General features: G+C 40.5%; 6 protein-coding genes and 1 non-coding gene across 7 annotated transcripts; 4 read left to right on the top strand and 3 right to left on the bottom strand.

The window, feature by feature from the left end:
* Positions 1-2,849: 2,849 nt before the first annotated feature.
* Positions 2,850-5,126, top strand: VCUG_00538 (uncharacterized protein; the record flags this gene model as incomplete). The annotated part of the gene is made up of 1 exon (XM_008075367.1): positions 2,850-5,126. One exon carries the CDS (start codon positions 2,850-2,852, stop codon positions 5,124-5,126), a length of 2,277 nt encoding a protein of 758 aa, XP_008073558.1.
* A 557-nt stretch (positions 5,127-5,683) lies between these two features.
* VCUG_00539 (uncharacterized protein) lies at positions 5,684-6,022 on the top strand (the record flags this gene model as incomplete). Its single annotated transcript, XM_008075368.1, has 1 exon — positions 5,684-6,022. One exon carries the CDS (start codon positions 5,684-5,686, stop codon positions 6,020-6,022), a length of 339 nt encoding a protein of 112 aa, XP_008073559.1.
* Positions 6,023-6,142: 120 nt separating this feature from the next.
* On the bottom strand, positions 6,143-7,104 carry VCUG_00540 (uncharacterized protein; the record flags this gene model as incomplete). Its single annotated transcript, XM_008075369.1, has 1 exon — positions 6,143-7,104. One exon carries the CDS (start codon positions 7,102-7,104, stop codon positions 6,160-6,162), a length of 945 nt encoding a protein of 314 aa, XP_008073560.1. The 3' UTR covers positions 6,143-6,159.
* A 1,754-nt stretch (positions 7,105-8,858) lies between these two features.
* Positions 8,859-9,617, bottom strand: VCUG_00541 (uncharacterized protein; the record flags this gene model as incomplete). Its single annotated transcript, XM_008075370.1, has 1 exon — positions 8,859-9,617. The coding sequence occupies one exon, from the start codon at positions 9,615-9,617 to the stop codon at positions 8,859-8,861; it is 759 nt and encodes a 252-aa protein (XP_008073561.1).
* Positions 9,618-10,552: 935 nt separating this feature from the next.
* VCUG_02793 lies at positions 10,553-10,625 on the top strand. The gene has a single exon. It is a non-coding gene; the product is annotated as a tRNA-Lys (tRNA).
* Positions 10,626-11,190: 565 nt separating this feature from the next.
* Positions 11,191-15,471, top strand: VCUG_00542 (HAD ATPase, P-type, family IC; the record flags this gene model as incomplete). Its single annotated transcript, XM_008075371.1, has 1 exon — positions 11,191-15,471. One exon carries the CDS (start codon positions 11,191-11,193, stop codon positions 14,743-14,745), a length of 3,555 nt encoding a protein of 1,184 aa, XP_008073562.1. The 3' UTR covers positions 14,746-15,471.
* Positions 15,472-15,751: 280 nt separating this feature from the next.
* On the bottom strand, positions 15,752-16,984 carry VCUG_00543 (uncharacterized protein; the record flags this gene model as incomplete). The annotated part of the gene is made up of 1 exon (XM_008075372.1): positions 15,752-16,984. The coding sequence occupies one exon, from the start codon at positions 16,982-16,984 to the stop codon at positions 15,752-15,754; it is 1,233 nt and encodes a 410-aa protein (XP_008073563.1).
* Positions 16,985-17,089: the final 105 nt, after the last annotated feature.

Genomic DNA, 17,089 nt, shown 5'->3' on the forward strand with positions numbered 1-17,089 from the left:
TATTTTCTTGTCTAGATAATTACTGTTCAGAAAACATCGGGTCAATGCTTGTAGCGATAGTTTCTGAGCACCGAATCGTTTTGTTATTATTGTACTGTATTTATCGGCAGCCGTGCATTCTTTATGGCGTATCACCGCTCATTATTACCTTTATTGTTTAAGAGAAACTTTGTTAAATGCCGGTAAGATGTAACAATTCTACCTATTCTCTCTTAGATCAAGATCAGAGTGAAAATACATATCTGGGCTTGTCACATAAAATAGCTATAGAGACCACAAGCACAGCCATTTCTTCGATCTATTTTACATAGGCAATTCTCACGAACAAACTCTTTAACAATACATTTTCACGTATCGCTATAGATTATAGATATAATAACGCCACAAAATAATTTTGCTCACCTATTTCATCCTCAACAGTAAAAGAATTGCTTTTAATGTAAAGCGGTGTAAGTTACTCCTATTGTACGGTTTGAACAGCAGTAGCGCAAATACTGGCACAGAAAGGTAGAAAATATTCTGAGATTTTAACTAAAAGATCAAGAAAAAGATACAACCCAATTTTTTACGATATGCTCATTGTGAATGATCACAAGAATCATTTGAAACACGGGAGTTAACAGTTTAACTATATTCTCGTCGCGTTCCGCTCGTCTGTTGAGGTTGGTGCAAACCGGTCAAAGAAAAAATATATTGTTGTACTATTTCTGCTTGTAAAATGGAACTAAATCTGATTACATGTGAAATGGTATTTCCCTCAATATATCATGTTCCTGTTTTCAATATGTTAGTATGGGCTAAATAATTAATTTTTATGCGGCAATAATGTACTTCAAATTTCTAAATGACAGTTGAGCATATCTTGGAAAAAATGAAGCGACTAGCAGTCTTTAACCCCTAATTACTTGCAAAAAATGGAATAAAACAGTTTTATTCTCCACCAAAGCTTATAAATCTGCTTGCGAGTCGTCTTTTTATTTGCAAGGAGTATTATTGCGTATGATCTGTAATTAGTCTGGCGGCGAATAGATCTTTTGTGAGGTTGACATGAGAAGTATGAGATCCTGTTTCTCATTGACTTTCTACTGGATACACTTTGGGAGAAGATCAACCGGCAACTTGGTGTTAACTGCAACACTCCGCATGCTCGTTTTGTAGTACAAGGTGAATAAAAGAGACTAGTATTTCTATAAAGCGGTTCATAATGAACGTACACATAGTAAAATGCATGGGAAATGATGAAAGCAAAATAATTATCATGAATGATATGAAAGCAGACCGGCCTTTAATACCAAGAAAGGGTTAAGGTTTCACATATTTTATCATATTTAATCATTTACTGCCCTCAATTCATAATAATTTATCGATGTCTGTAAAGGTACCGTCCCTTATCATTACAAAAACACGAAATTATCACAAGTAATCATCTGCTTGTTTATAGCAATTTACCAAATCTTTCTAGACATAGTGTAATCGGCCGTAAGCAGCTGCTACTTTATGGGATCAAAGAACAAATTAGCTATTTTCTGTTTTCTCAGGGAATAATTTATTAACCCCCCATACCAACAACATTATTCTCCACCATCCTTTATAATCATATCTAATTAATTTTTTAATTGCAAAATGAGCATTCTTGTAATTAATTATGATATAAAATATTTTTTTGAGCTTTTAATGCGTGAGAATACAAATAAATAATTTTTAACAAAAAATAGGTGATTTAATCTGGATAATAGACAGTGTCAGCCACTTATTTTAGCAGTTATACCATTTATCTCATTTTCTGTTTGCTTTTACTTCGTATAATACCTGTTTGCTCCATGTTTAGAGTCATGAATCATTATGTAAGCAATAATACTTGGGTTACACTTTAGATACAGATGAATTTTCATCTCAACCAACACATGCCAATAATTTGAGGTATATACGGTTCTATATCAATATCTGTCGTGAATAAAAACTCAAACTACTTATCATGTCAGTTACGCCCCACTGGTCACACACAACACATGCCATGGTTTGCTACGGCAGTAATCTGTGTTTGTTCCATTTAAAAAACTATCAAGAAATGTGTTTGTTTTAATTAGCTTTGTGAGCAAATATGGGATGATTGAAAAAGTAGAAAAGAATTAAAAGCAAAATTATTGAACAGTTTCTGTTTTAGTTGGTATAGATGAGTATTGTTGAAGAGAACACCAATAGAACAATGAATGATGCGCTTTTGGTAAATTTTTAGGCGGAGCATTACGTATTTAACTGGGAAGTTATGAATTATGAGATCATTTGTGTGCTAATATGGAAAGCGATTATAATTTACCAACGTAAAAATTGTGTACATCTCTTAAAGTAGTTGGTATCGAAAAGAATTCTCGTTGTGATCTATCTTCCATTTCTTACCATATTCATTGCAAAAGTATATTTTTAGTAAAATAGAATAGCGTAAAATTTGAAATAGTTCGAAATTTATTTCTATAATTAAAAACGGTGCACAAAATTGATAAATGGCGTGTTTTAATCCTACTTTAATATATTTGGCAAAGCATTTGCATGCAGGGAACACTCCATAGCGCTAATTTGACATAATTACGGTCTGTCAATTTCATTTCCATTCGTAAGACAATTTGCCCTAAATGCGGTATTACCGAATATTACCAAACACAACAACTCAAACAAGATGGTATGCACCGCATTTCTACGGTAAGTATTTCCAATTCATCACCATTCTGCACTTTATCCTTTACATTACTGGATTTAACCGTGTAATCTCGTCCTGCTATACTGTCCTCAATCCACCAATCATTTTTCTACATTTGTAATAAAACTATAAAAGACCTGGCACAGCCAAACCCATGTTTCTATACCTCATATCCGCTCTGTGCAACATGACAATGCACGAGATAGCGATTGATGATGAAATGATGCCCAACATAACACGAAAGCTGATAAACGATCCGAACGCGTTTCTTCGCGAGCTTGTGAGCAACTCGATGGATGCCAACAAAAAATTGGTGATCGCAACAAAGCAGAGCGACATCGACACAAACAAGGACATCATGCTTACGTTGAAGGACAACGTTTTTACGATCGGTGATAACGGCATAGGCATGAACAAGATGGAACTCATCAACTACATTGGTACGATGGGTGGATCGGGCACACGTGCCATGGGAGACTCTAAAAACTTTACAGGAAGATTTGGTGTAGGTTTTTACAGCGTTTTTGTCGTGGCAGATGAGGTGCGGTTGATCACCAAGAAGTACGGCGAGGGCGAGACTTACGAGCTCGTGTTGAAGAACGGCCAGAAGACTTACACGATTGATACGGTCGCTGACAGGGGCGAGTGCGGTACAACGGTCCAGCTGAAGCTGAGCGAAGCATTCTCCAGCGGATTGGACGAGGAAGACCTGAAGAAGTGGATGAAAGATAATTTGTTGGAGGATCCTCTGAGAAATTACACGATCCGAATGCAAACGGACCGGATTAAAGAAAAGAAGGAGGATAAATCCGATGAGAAGAAGGTCGAGGAAACGACTACCGAGGGCGAAAAGATTGAGAAAGAGGTTGATGAGTATAAGAAAGTGGATCTGTTCCCATGGATTGCTGCAGTAGACGAAAAGAAATTAGAAGATTACTATAAGGGCATCGATGGGCCGGGCAAGATCCTAGCAAGTGACAAGATGCGTGTTACGGTAGCTCAGAAAGACATGGATGGCAAGTACCGGGACGTGAGCTTTGAGCTGCTTGTGGTAATTCCAGAGTTCTTGGACCTGCGAGTGCTGGGAATGGAGACTAAGGGCAAGCACTGCTTGTTTGTCAACAATCAACGCATTGAACTTGAGCCTGTCCCTGCGTTTCTCGGTCCGATCACGTTTATTTTGAAGAGCAGCGAAGCATACCTGGTCAGCACCAGAGAAAAGCTGCTGAACAGCAAAGACACCTGCACAGCGCTGTACAACTCGGTGCAAAAGAAGGTGTTGCAGCTGATGAAGGCCGAAATGAAGAAAGATTTGAAGAAAGTGATGAAAGTTTACGATTACTACATCAAAACGGGATATGTTGAGTCTAAGAAAGACAATAAAAGCAGCCTTGCCGAGGCATTCGCAGCAGTGATGCCGTTCAACACCTCCGAGGGACAGGTCACCCTGCGAGACTTTGTCGGCAAGTTGGGCGCGGATGAGGAGATTTTGTACGCAAGCATCGGTCACGGCACGCTGGATCTGCCAGAAGGTGTGCACAATCCGTTGTTTGACGGCATTAAATCGCCATTTATCCTTGTAAGTGGGTTGCTTGATGAGCAGGTGGTGTCCATGTTGGAGTACAAAGGCAAGAAAATGATAAACATTGTGAACAAAGAGTTCAAGAACAAGGAGGCAGAGAAGGACGATGCGTTCGTATCGTTCTGCAAGCGAGAGTTGAAGGGCGTTGTGGATGACGTTGTGATGAGCGTACGGCTTGTAAACGCACCATTTTTCCTGAAGGCAAAAAATGCGCAATTTTCACAGGCACACAAGCAGGTAATTGGCGAGTATACGATCAAAAACTCAGCATTTAAGAAAACGATTGAGACCGACATTTTGCTTGAAGTAAATGTCGATTCGCCCGAGGTGAAGAAGATTAAGGAGCTTATAAATGAGGATTATGACAGGGCTGTGGCAGCACTTCGTTCCGGTGTTATTGCTGCTGGTATAATCTGCAACATGGTGTACAACGACACGACAGTTGCCTTCCTCAACATGGTCAATGTGCAGAGGAACCTTCTCGGACTTGAAAACGCGCCAATCGTTGTCAAGGAAGATGAATTTGATGTGGACAAGGAGAAAAATAAGGTTAAGAAAGATTTGGATGACATAAAAGAGAGTGTTAGGGGACAAAATGAGGACGGAGAGGATGATGTTAATTTTGGACGAATTGGCGATGACGAGAGCGCCGATGAAACGGATGAGCGAATCAAAAAGGATGGGAAAGATATCAAGACGGGAGATGAGGTTGATGAAGTGAACGACCAGAAAGATGAAGCAGAAATGCAATATTCTACCACTGAGGATGAGACCAAGGACACTAAGTTTGAGGTCGGAAACGAAAAAGTCAAGGAAAAGCCTGCATCTGCTGTCAGAGAGGAGTTGTGATTCAAAATAAAAGTGATTTATAGTTTGAGAAATGCTTGTTCATTTGCGACTGTTCCTTCTTCCGGTTTTTACGTTCTTTTTTTGGTAGCTATGCTTTTGTTTGCAATTGCTCTACTTCCTATTGCAACCTACGGTTGTGAGTTGTATGGCATGTCCTCTTCGCGCCTGCACCCCTGCCACGAATGGTATGCCACGCATTAAAAGATGTACCTTTGGTTTTATTGATTCCCGTATTGTAACCAATTAGGCGCTGCGCATCAATTGCATGTTCATACGGGCACGAGCTTACCGATTCGTACTTCCTTCGAACGTATGGATGGTCAAACAATGATTGACCAGTTATTCAGGCGTTCAAGTGGTACTTAGATCACTGGAACGATGCGTTGGCTACACACGCCTGTCAAGGAAGCGATTTTTGTCACGCAATGTGAAGCAATACAGGCTGTCATGCACCGATAAGGTGTGATAAGCAATTTTAGACATGTGAATTAATTAATTCACCCCTATCATTTTACAAAATTGTTGTTGCTACAATTTTAGACGTGTGAATTAATTAAATGTGTATCGACATATCCATTTTTGCCTACCACCTCGCTGGATACAGCGCAATCGCTCTGACATGGGAAGAAAATGTCCATTATATGGGAAGGAAAACCGTACAGCATGTGCTCCGGAGGTGCCAACAATGGGCCGAATATCGAACATGTTTTTTGGGTTGTGTGTTAGGTTGCCGAGAACTATGCTTATCTGTAAATCCTGAGAAGAAGAGGTCCTTGGGTGCTCCTTGGAGAGAGTGCCGCACAAGCTACAACTTGTGCATTAAATTGTCACTGCGGTCGCGGCATATATTTCTGTTGAAGATGTTGTGCGGAACAGTGCATCAATTTACTTCATGAGCCAAAAACGTGGCTCTGATCGGTCCCAGTGGGCCAGAAAAGTGGGTTTGCTTTAGTGTTGTTGATGTGAAGGGCTAAGCAAACGTACCTCAAATGAAGAAAACTCCCTGAGACACCTTTTTCACCACCAAAACATTTTAATAAATTCTTTTGAAGATTTCTGCTACGCTTGGCACATCATCAACAATAAATCCATCTACGACATGCAAATCATTCAATTGTCTTACCAAATTTATGTCTCTCAACCTCTTACCGTACAGCATGATTCGCAGGTTAAGGCTCCGTATGAAATTGAACAGCATACCCAGATCACCATTCAGGGTGCTCAAACCGAACACAATGCCGTCTATACCGTTTAGCATACACATTCTCAGCTCTTGGTTAAATAGTGGTACGAAGTCACTTAGATTACCATTGTAAACGAAGTCCTTGAGGAAGAAAATATGAGCAGAGGTGTCATAATGCTTAAGTGTGATAAGCAGATTGATATCAAATGAGGAAAAGAAGACCTTCCTGCTCCTGTATTTGTACACCACTTGCATCACGTGCTGTATAAATATTTCGCGTGGTATGGTCTTGGATATATTGTGCTCCTTCATTTCGTTTTCTAATGGATACTTCAACTCCAGGTTGAACATGAGGTTGCCATTCAGATGTTCAAAAAGTTCTTCTAATGTTCCAGGCACATTTCTATGATCGCTAATGTCCAAGTGCGGTCGCTCTCGACCCACAAATTCCTTCCCAGCGCGCAGAAACTCTGCGTATGTCAAATCCTGTATGAACACGTTCTTTCCTTCGATTGGAATGCAGAAGTTGTGGAAGATTACGGGCACGTAGTCTCTCGTGATATGCACGTCGAATTCTATCGCATCAGCACCGATGCTGTGCGCCGTTGAAAACGATTCTATCGTGTTTTCAAAGCAGTTATGGATGCTTGTAGCGCTATTTGAGCCACAACCACGATGTCCTATTACAAGTGCATTTTCATAGTCAACTGCAAGCATCGACGCAATGGACAAATTTAAAAAAAGGAGATAAAATATAAAAAATTTTGACGTAGCATGAGACAATGAAAGCGTCATCCTCTATTTCTGCTTTAAATCTTCTTATTATACGCATTTCATTGATAAATTATCGCCAAAATACCTCAAAATTATATGATGAGCAGTTTGATCACAGAAATGATAAATAAGCACGATGATCACATGGTATATCGCTCTGTTTGTATTAACCTGTCCAGATTTATTAAAAACTTTGGTCGTACATTAGACCAACGAGCATTCATAATACCATGTTGCGCTATGAAATGCTTAAACATGAAAAGCATGTACGTACTTACTGGGCCCTTCTTCACACCCCTAACTTCAGCCTGTAAATAAAGCTACAACATGTGTTTATGTGAAATATTATCAATGTCATCTGATACATATGGCAGCTTCTCACGATTTAAAAACGTTGAATACAACTCGAAATAGAAAAATTTGACAATTTATCGATAAATCAATCGGCAGCTTTCCCAATGAGGTTGTTTACATTGATTGGTTGCAATCATTACCAAAAAACTAATATTAGAGTGCTTCCTGTGTTTTTATTAGTGCTATCCCCGTACAGACAGTTTCATATGTTGCCAGCTAACAGATTTAAATCTGTGATTGCTGTTACCAGGAGCAAACTCATAGTTACGGATAACATAAAATATGACAGTCTCTTAAATGCAGAACACCCATTCGTTTGCTTATAAAATTACTTTTCATCGGTACTCCGCTACTCGGTTGTATGCTGTATTCTGCACGTTTTTGTGTCTTTGTGGGAATGCCTGATTTATGATCGATGCCCGTAACCGGTTATACACGGATATTCAATGTAGATAGTGAATTGAGTGTCAAGGTATGTATTATGGGATATTGCTCGGTCAAACTAGTAGAATATGCCATAACAAGTATTACACAAGCAACGAGAGTAAACTCAGCATAGAGAAGTACATAGGTGTGGTCAGGATTGAGGTAAATTTGAATCAGCTAACACAAAAGGTGATTTTTTCGCGTACACGCGCGTGAGCGTAATATCGTTTGAACATAAAGGCAGTCTAAAGTTTATTGAATAGGGCGTAGATGACCATGCATAGCTCTAAAAGACAGTTTTAGTAAATACATCGTGTTATACACACTGTATTTAAGAACTCCTATGATTAGGGTATATCACAGGCGTACTAAACAAACACCAAGTAAAAATCTTTCTCTAGATGAAACGTATAATAGTACGCTGATGGATACATTCTACCACATCTAAAACACACACATTGCAACAATCATTGATTGCGTGTCCGTTATGGTAATATATGCTATGAAACATGTTCTTTTTTCCAGCCACAAAAGAATAAAACTGACTGCTTTTAACATCACAGGCAATTATTATCTAAGTATTCAGGCAAATGTGCGCAATCATTATTTCCGTTTACAAAACGAAAGAAAATAAGATTACCTATTAAATGGTACTTTCATTGTAATATCTTATATTGCGTTTTTTTGCCGGTTTTAGACCTTTTAGCACGGGTAACGAATTAACTCTTATTTAACGATCATACCATTTCTGTGTTGTTTGTTTGAACAGCTTTGAGCGTTTCAGAAGAAAAAAGAAAAACTATCATCAAATACTTATTTTGCATAAAACAAGGAACAAAATTTTATATTCTTCATGAAGGTTCAATATTTATTCTCGGAACTGACCAATCAGCTTGCGAATTGTCTTTTATTTATTCAAATCGAATGCATGGTGATGATAAGCTGGTCACAAACAAAATATTTTATGAAATATAATTTTTAATAAGCTCATATGTTTAATGCGTGCTGCTTGGGCTTTCATCCCATTTTCTTGATGTATTTCTTGCGTCTCGCTTTTCGATGACGGGTAAGCTTGGTACGCTCACACAAGAACGTGCGAAGTGTTCTGAAACACTGGATCTAGCACCATTATATTTTGATTCTGCTGTCAAACCCATATCCATGCTATATTCATCACTATAGACACGTTCAGAATCGGTAACACTTCCATAATCGCTCATATGCTCATCATTGAAACAACCAATATCCTCATTTTCACAGTCGCTTTCAATAGCTTGCATTCCATCCATCCCAAGACCAGGATTAGCTTTAACATATTCGCCGCGCATTTTTCTTAAATATCGTTCCTTTTTGCAGCTGCACACAAAACATACGAACAAAACCAAAAATAAACCTACAAAAATGGTGATACAGCCGAAATATGCTATGAAGGCGTCAGCTTTATAGCTATCATCGCGATATTCCCACTTTTTATTGAAGCATTCATAAATTTTTGCATCAAAGTATCCAAACATGGTGCTAATTTTATTGTACAGCGCATGCCAGCTTTTTGAACTCGCATCAGGTTCCAAATCGTGAATATCCTGGTACGCACTTTTTGCGCATTTGTAAGCTCCTATATTAAAATAATTTGAGCAGTGCTTTTTGACAACCTTGCACAGATTATTTGCACCAATGTACACATGCCTGTCGAATGAAAATACCATAATACCACTTTTAAAGTCTGCTGGTGATTCTTCTTCGTAATCGTCCATGAAAAACGCTATTTGTGTTCGTACGGTGATGATCAATTAGAACGCGCAGTCGAGGTACAACATTTAAGGTAAATTGCAGCAAAAATGGTGATACACTTCTCAAACAACTCCATAAGCATTCATCCTCATAGAACACGTAAACACGAAGATGAGTAGTACATTCGTTATAAGTATCCTCAACTCATGCTGTGCTCGGATTGGCCACAAAATTTTGTTTTATAAGTTCATAATAAATGAAACATTAGAAAAGCCTTCTGTATCATTTATCATAGCAGAGAATTAATTTGCTTTTTCAACGACAGACACTTCAATATTCCATTTTTAATTTATGATCAGCCAAGAAATTAGTAACCAGAGCAAAGCTCGAATTGCAATTGAATACATCGCACATCCTATGTTTGCAACATGTGGCACACGCACACATTTTAATTCTGCTCTTATAAAACTGCACACCGCATTTGTACAAGAACATACGTACCGCATGCTTTTCCACATCATTTAGGCTAAAAATATTGATTTGAGACGTAACCATACGACGAATTGCATATTATGCTTGTGTTGTATATTAGAGCACAGCACGTATGACTAGCTATAAATTATGTGGTGTTGTACCATTTTAAAGAACGTATCGGAATAAGTAGCATGCTTGACTTACAGACCAGCAATTAAGTTAATGAACAGGTTTATTAAGCATAGTGCAGTACTTCACACCTCTTTACACACAGCACAATACTATCCATAGCTGAATAGCGTACAAAATCATGAAAGGTAACCTATATATTCTTTAATGCTGCACATTGATGACATTCACTGCAATGAATAGGCTGTTTCCCTACTCGTTTCAGGTGCTTTTTCTCTTTGCATGCCACAGCAATACCACACCAGTGCATACCAAGATGCATGTTTTTATGTTTGTTAAATTCTGGGTAGTGCGAGCCTGGCTAGCTCAGTCGGTAGAGCATCAGACTCTTAATCTGAGGGTCGTGGGTTCAAGTCCCACGTCGGGCGCATTTTTTTATGTATTGCTGTGCATGAGAAATCTTAGTACAATGAAAGATGATTTATCACATGTAGGATGATCTTTTGAATAGCTTTATAATACCAAACAAGGTTGATCGAAGTGCTCTTCACAAAAAAGGAAGTAAGCTGTTAAGAAGATGTCTTTTATTTCAAACAGTAAACATTCCCTTTATACCATCGCTAACTATGATATTCTACCATACAATACATTAAACGGTAGTATTACGCATTTTTATGTTTAACTCTGTCACCATTGTTTGTAGGTCAAATTTACCTATCACTTCTGCTACTCCTCTGTGTGTAAAACAAACTAATCGAACTTATCGTAGCATCCTTTTACCCAATCACCATATCTTAGTTCTTGTGCTTGTACCTGCCACACCTGTTCTACTTCACCTAATCACCATATCTTAGTTCTTGTGCTTGTACCTGCTACACCTGTTCTACTTCACCTAATTCCACACAATTCCTTATACGTTAAATTACATGCCCTTTCAATCTCACGATATCATCATCTGTCATCCTCATAAATAATTACAAAAAAATTGCCCCCATGTCAACGAATTACTCGTTCCACAACAAAAGAATAATCTTTGTACGGCCATATATTCTGCCCTTATACACCATACCGGTGTTCCTAACGATCAACACGTACCTCATTGTGCTGCCCGTTGCTTTGACCGTGTTTCTTATTCTACTGTGCATTTGGTCCACACGCATAAATCTGCTATTCAATTACAGCACGGATCGTACGGGCCGGTTCATTTACTTCGATGGAATGGTGCATGAACTGCAGAAAGACGAGCGCAAAAATAAGAAGGACAGAGCGGAGAAGGATGATGGCAGGCGTGCGTATTTCATGCACAAGCACCGCATATTTATATGGGACGGTGCACGCATAAACAAGCTGAAGGCGGATGTGCACCGACCGATCGATCTGTACAAGGACCTGGTGCGCTTTGAGCTTGAGCACACGCTCCCGAACAGCATGCGCATAGACATACCGTCGTATGCCCAGCTGTTCTATGAGCACTTCAGTGCGCCATTCTTCGTGTTTCAGATCTTCTGTGGCGTGCTGTGGTGCCTTGATGAGTATGTGTACCACTCGCTGTTCACGCTTTTCATGCTGTTTGTGTTTGAAACGGGAGTGGTGTTTTCAAGGCGTGTGACGATGAAGCACTACAGATCGATGGAACGTAAGGAGAGCGCTATCGACACGCTTGTGTTTGATGGTGATACGTACACCAGAAAGACGGTGAGCAGCACCGATCTTGTGCCTGGTGATGTAGTGTGCATCGATAGGACGGGCACTGTGCCCGCTGATATGATCGTGCTCAAGGGATGCTGCGCTGTTAACGAGGCGATGCTTACCGGTGAGTCTCTGCCCAATTATAAGGAGGATATAGGCGAGCTGACCGGTATGTTTGAGCGGCAGAAGAAGCACGTGCTGTTTGCAGGCACAGAGATGGTCAAGATCGAACCTACACGTAAGAAACGGGTCACGGTGCCCAAGGGTTCTCAAGGTGTTTATGCGCATGGCGGTAAAAATACAAAAATAGACGGCAGCATTAATGCGTCCGAGAATAGGGCAGTGCGGAGCAGCGTTAGTTCTGACAGCGGTGTGGAGAGTGGTAGGGATACATGGATCGAGGAGAGTGCTAATGTTTATAACAGTGGCGAGGACGCGAGTACGGGCAAGGAAATGAATACTGGTAATTCAAATACGGGCGAGATCAATCATGTGCATAAAATAGACCGGTACTCTTTTGATGATAAATCGGTGATAGCAATGGTAATAGAAACGGGCTTTGGAACACAGCAGGGCAAGCTTATACGGAAAATGATGACGAATGCACCACCTGACAATACGGAGGCGTATCTTTTCCTGTTGTTCCTCTTGGTATTTGCTGTGCTCTCGTCCATCATAGTTCTGTACCAGTCTATAAAAATGGGCAAAAGCCATTACAAAATTATGCTCGAAATAATTTTAATATTAACGAATGTTGTGCCACCGGAGCTGCCCCTGGAGCTTACCATCGCAGTGAATGCAGCAGTTCATAAGCTGCTCACACAAGGGGTGTTCTGTTTGGAACCGTTTAGGATCGTGCGGGCTGGTGTGCTTGACATAGCGTGTTTTGATAAGACAGGTACACTCACAGAGAGTGAAATGGTGGTTCACAGAGTGATTGCGCATGACGAGCATGGTGTGACAGGCATTCTTAGTACGTGCCACTCGCTGCTCGTAGAGGAAGGTGAGCAACGAAGGATTGTTGGTGATCCTCTCGAAATGAGTGCATTCGCACATGTAAACGCTGAAGTGGTGAACGAGAGTACGGTGTGCACAGGTGGCGTGCAGTACGAGATCAAGAAACGCTTCTACTTCTCCTCTACGCTCAGGAGAATGTGTGTGGTGTACAAAGAAAGTAAGAAACGCATCTATAAGGTGGGCATGAAGGGAGCACCCGAGACAGTTAAAAAGTTCCTGGCACAGGTGCCTGATCACTACGACGAGTACAGAAGGTATGCAACAGAGGGATACCGCGTGTTAGCACTCGCAAGAAAGGACATGCATTCCATTACAGAAAGTACTACCAGAGAAACGGTTGAGAGCGGGCTTACATTCGTAGGATTCGTGCTGTACAAGAGCAAAGTGAAAGAGGAGAGTAGAATGGTGGTTGATACGTTAAAAGGAGCTGGATGCATGGTTGTTATGATTACGGGTGATAATGCGCTCACGGCGGTTGCTGTTGCAAAGGGATTGGACATTTATAACGGGAATGTTATGGAAGGTGATGATATAACCTTGGCATTGGATGAGTGGGAACGCACGAAAGGGACTTATAGATTGGATTATGGTGGAGATAAGAATAAGGACTTGGGTGATGATGATAAAAATAGAAATATGAATAAAAGTGCGAGTAAAAATACTAATGGCGTGGGGAAGTGCAGATTCACCATTGAAGAAGACGCAAAAATTAATGGTGATACTGTGGGCGCTATGCTCAATGCTAGGAAACGAGAAAAAACGGATGCGGCAGATGAGGGCTCTTCGCTCTCACCGACCGTAATAGAAAGGATGACAGATTTGGAGAGCACCGAGAAGCTCGACGGGGTACGAAATAGAAGCAATCTTATGGACGTATCGGTGTTTGCGAGGGCTGATCCCAAACACAAAGAACGGTTGATACGTTTCTATAAGACAGAGGGACTCGTAACGCTGATGTGTGGGGATGGCACGAACGATGTGGGAGCATTGAACGAGGCAGATGTGGGCGTGGCATTGCTCGTGAACGAGCAGAAGAAAACACAGCCTGAAAGTCTTAGAGATGCTCTGCTCAACGAGCTGATGGACAAGAAGGTAAACCTGGGAGATGCGTGTGTTGCTGCTCCGTTCACGATACGAAATGGTTTGCTCTCGGGAGTGCTCAGCGTGGTAAGGCAGGGTCGAAGCACGCTGGTCACTACGTTCCAGATGTACAAGATCCTTGCTCTGAACAGTCTGATCACGGCATACAGCCTAAGTTTCCTCGATTCAATGGGCATACGCTTCAATGACTACCAAATCACCATTTCAGGCATTCTGCTCGCATTTGCGTTTATGTTCCTGACAAAGTGCGAGCCATTGGACGAGATAAGTGCGCAGCGTCCAATCACAGGCATCTTCAACGCGTACTTTATGACAAGTATTATGTTGCAGACTGCCGTACACATCGTGACCACATTCATATTGGTGCTGCACATAGGCACACCTACCGAGTACAGCGAAAAATTCGTGCCTACCACGCTTAACTCTTCGCTGTTCATCCTGAGCACATCTCAACAGGTAAGCACGTTTATCGTAAACTACATTGGTCGGCCGTTCAGGGAGTCATTCCTGGAAAACACGCATCTGAGGAACTCGCTATTTGCATGTCTCGGATTTTGCATTTTTGTGTTGTTCGAGGTTAACGTAGATATGAATAGAGCGCTCGAAATTGTTGATCTTGGCGATGTTAGGCTGTGTTTGTTAGGTATTATGATGGTGGATTGGATATGCTGCTATGGGTTGGAATGTGCTTGTGCATATTTTTTGTGTGGTAGGGCAGCCAACAGAAGTGCAAAGAAATAAATGTTGGTTTAGTTACTTTGTTCGGTGAGATGAGTTGGTATTTGATCAGTGCACTGCAACGATGAAGGATTTATTGATGCGTTTGTAGGGTAGCGGGTGGTTGAAAAAAATCTGGAAAGGTTGTGAAAATGGTGGTTGTTACCCCTTGGTATTGAAGGGCTTAACTATAAAAGGCTGGTTCTGCTCTGTGCTATTGATCATTAATGCCAGAAACTGATCTGTTAGCACGACATTGCGTGCGCTTTGAATTTGATTGCTAGGGAGAAGCTGTGGTTACCGCAGCCTTATCACATGATAGGTACCTAAGATTGCCGTTCCTATCTTTAAAAGTGATGCATTCATATATTTGTGTAGCATTTTTGCTGGTATTAGAGTTAACTGCCCATTATTTTTGGTTCCCAAACTCTTAGTTACATGTCGGACACCACAGCATTTTTTATTCGGTCATGAACGAGTGGAGTACAGCTAGAATGATAATTAACTTACAATATGAGAGTATTGTGGCGGTCTTTCCAACATCTCTAAGGTACTTGCTAGTAATGCTTTTACTAAAATCATTTTAATGATTGGCTCTTATGTCGGTGTTCCTCTTAGGAAACATCCAGGACACCCGCTAGTACCGGGTACAGGATTTAGATCTAACGTTGTTCGAGTCTGATCGTATTCCTCTCGTTATAGCTATTTTTTAACAGGTAGGGCTCACGATGAACTTTTTTGATGGAGCGCCATAACGATGTGTATATTAGTTGCTCTGCATCCAACATCATTTAGATTAACGAATTCACCCGATCAGCTGAGGCAGACCGTGGTTACTGGCCTTGACACGTGGAGAACATAAAGGAGATCATCGTTTTTACGCGATTCTGAAGCTAAGCAGAACTTATGAGATATCCTGCGACTAGGGCTTAGGTGCAATTGGCTTCATAGGTACGGTAAATGCAACTTACTTGATCCCAAATAACTATCACCAAGTAGGCAAGATAGCTTCACTTTAAATTAACTTTAATCATGGTTCAATCAACCGTTTCTTATACCCCATTTCTTGCTCTTCAGATAAAGCGTCTATCACACTCTGCTGTCTTTTAGCTCTTCGTTTCTTCAAATACCGTACCAAAGCGGTGATAATAACAAGAATGCCCAGAAACAGTGTTATATATACCGCTACAGCACCTGCGATATACTCCTGATCTTGATAGTTTGATGATGATTCCTGGTTGCTGCATAAAGAGTTGGTTACATCCGTGCACACAGCATCGTATAGGCGATTGCTTTCATTAGAACTCAGTTTTGGTATTCCGGACGTTGTGTCAAACTCTTCAGCCTTGAGTAATCGATCAGAGTTGGGTTGCCCAAAATATACTTTACCATCACAATTCAGCTTACTATCCGTATAAGTAGGACAATTGATTTCCAACCCAGTTATTCTACTTGGACCATGTCCACCAACGCCAGATTCAACCGTATAGATCGTACCATTATCATTTTCTTCAATTTTATGCAGTCTAAACTCGACACCCTCATCGAAATATCGCTCTTTAACACCGGTTCCTCCGACACATTTCATAACAAGTGCATCTGAATCATTCGAAACTTCATTATCCTTGTACTCATCTTCGAAAATATTCATATTCCTAGACCCAGGACGCACATTTTCATAAAGGCTCGTATTCAAAGGCTCAAAATTCTCATAAACACTCGGGTAAGACGTGTTGTCACTCGACAAATTCGCTCTCTGTGGATTATACGCGGTATCATGGTCAACACATTTAACATTAAATTGGAACGAATTACCAACATCAAATATCCAATGTGAATTGGGAAGCTTCTCGTGCTTAAATACACTACGATCCGTATACTGCTCCTTTTCAGGATTTAATTTACTGTTAATAACTCCGTTACATTCAGAATAGCTTCCATTTTGATGACTGACACAGTCTAAGCTCAGTCCAGTAATTTTACTATAATCGGGTTCTATAACATCCGATAGTGCGATACAACCATAGTTAAGAGCGTGGTTTTTTGTACATCCAACATTCCAACTAACTGAGTTGCCGGTGTTGCATGGCTCATTAACAATTCCACTGGTACAGTACGCTCCGTTAACATTGGGCAGTTTACCACAAGTCATGTTAAATTTGAATGCATCACTATCATCAGGCAACTTACCGGGATCAAGGACTGGTTCAGTATCGTTCTGGTTATCGGTATTAACAGTATCGGGTATGTCAGAATACGGCATTGTATGTTTGTAAAACACAGATTCGTTTCTTAAATACTTTTATTCGTGCTTCCAATTAACCATAAATGCAACTATACCTTTTCAGCTGTACGAGAAGGGGAATAG

This window comes from Vavraia culicis (assembly GCF_000192795.1).
Source record: "Vavraia culicis subsp. floridensis unplaced genomic scaffold supercont1.6, whole genome shotgun sequence".
Classification (NCBI taxonomy): Eukaryota; Fungi; Microsporidia; family Pleistophoridae; genus Vavraia; species Vavraia culicis.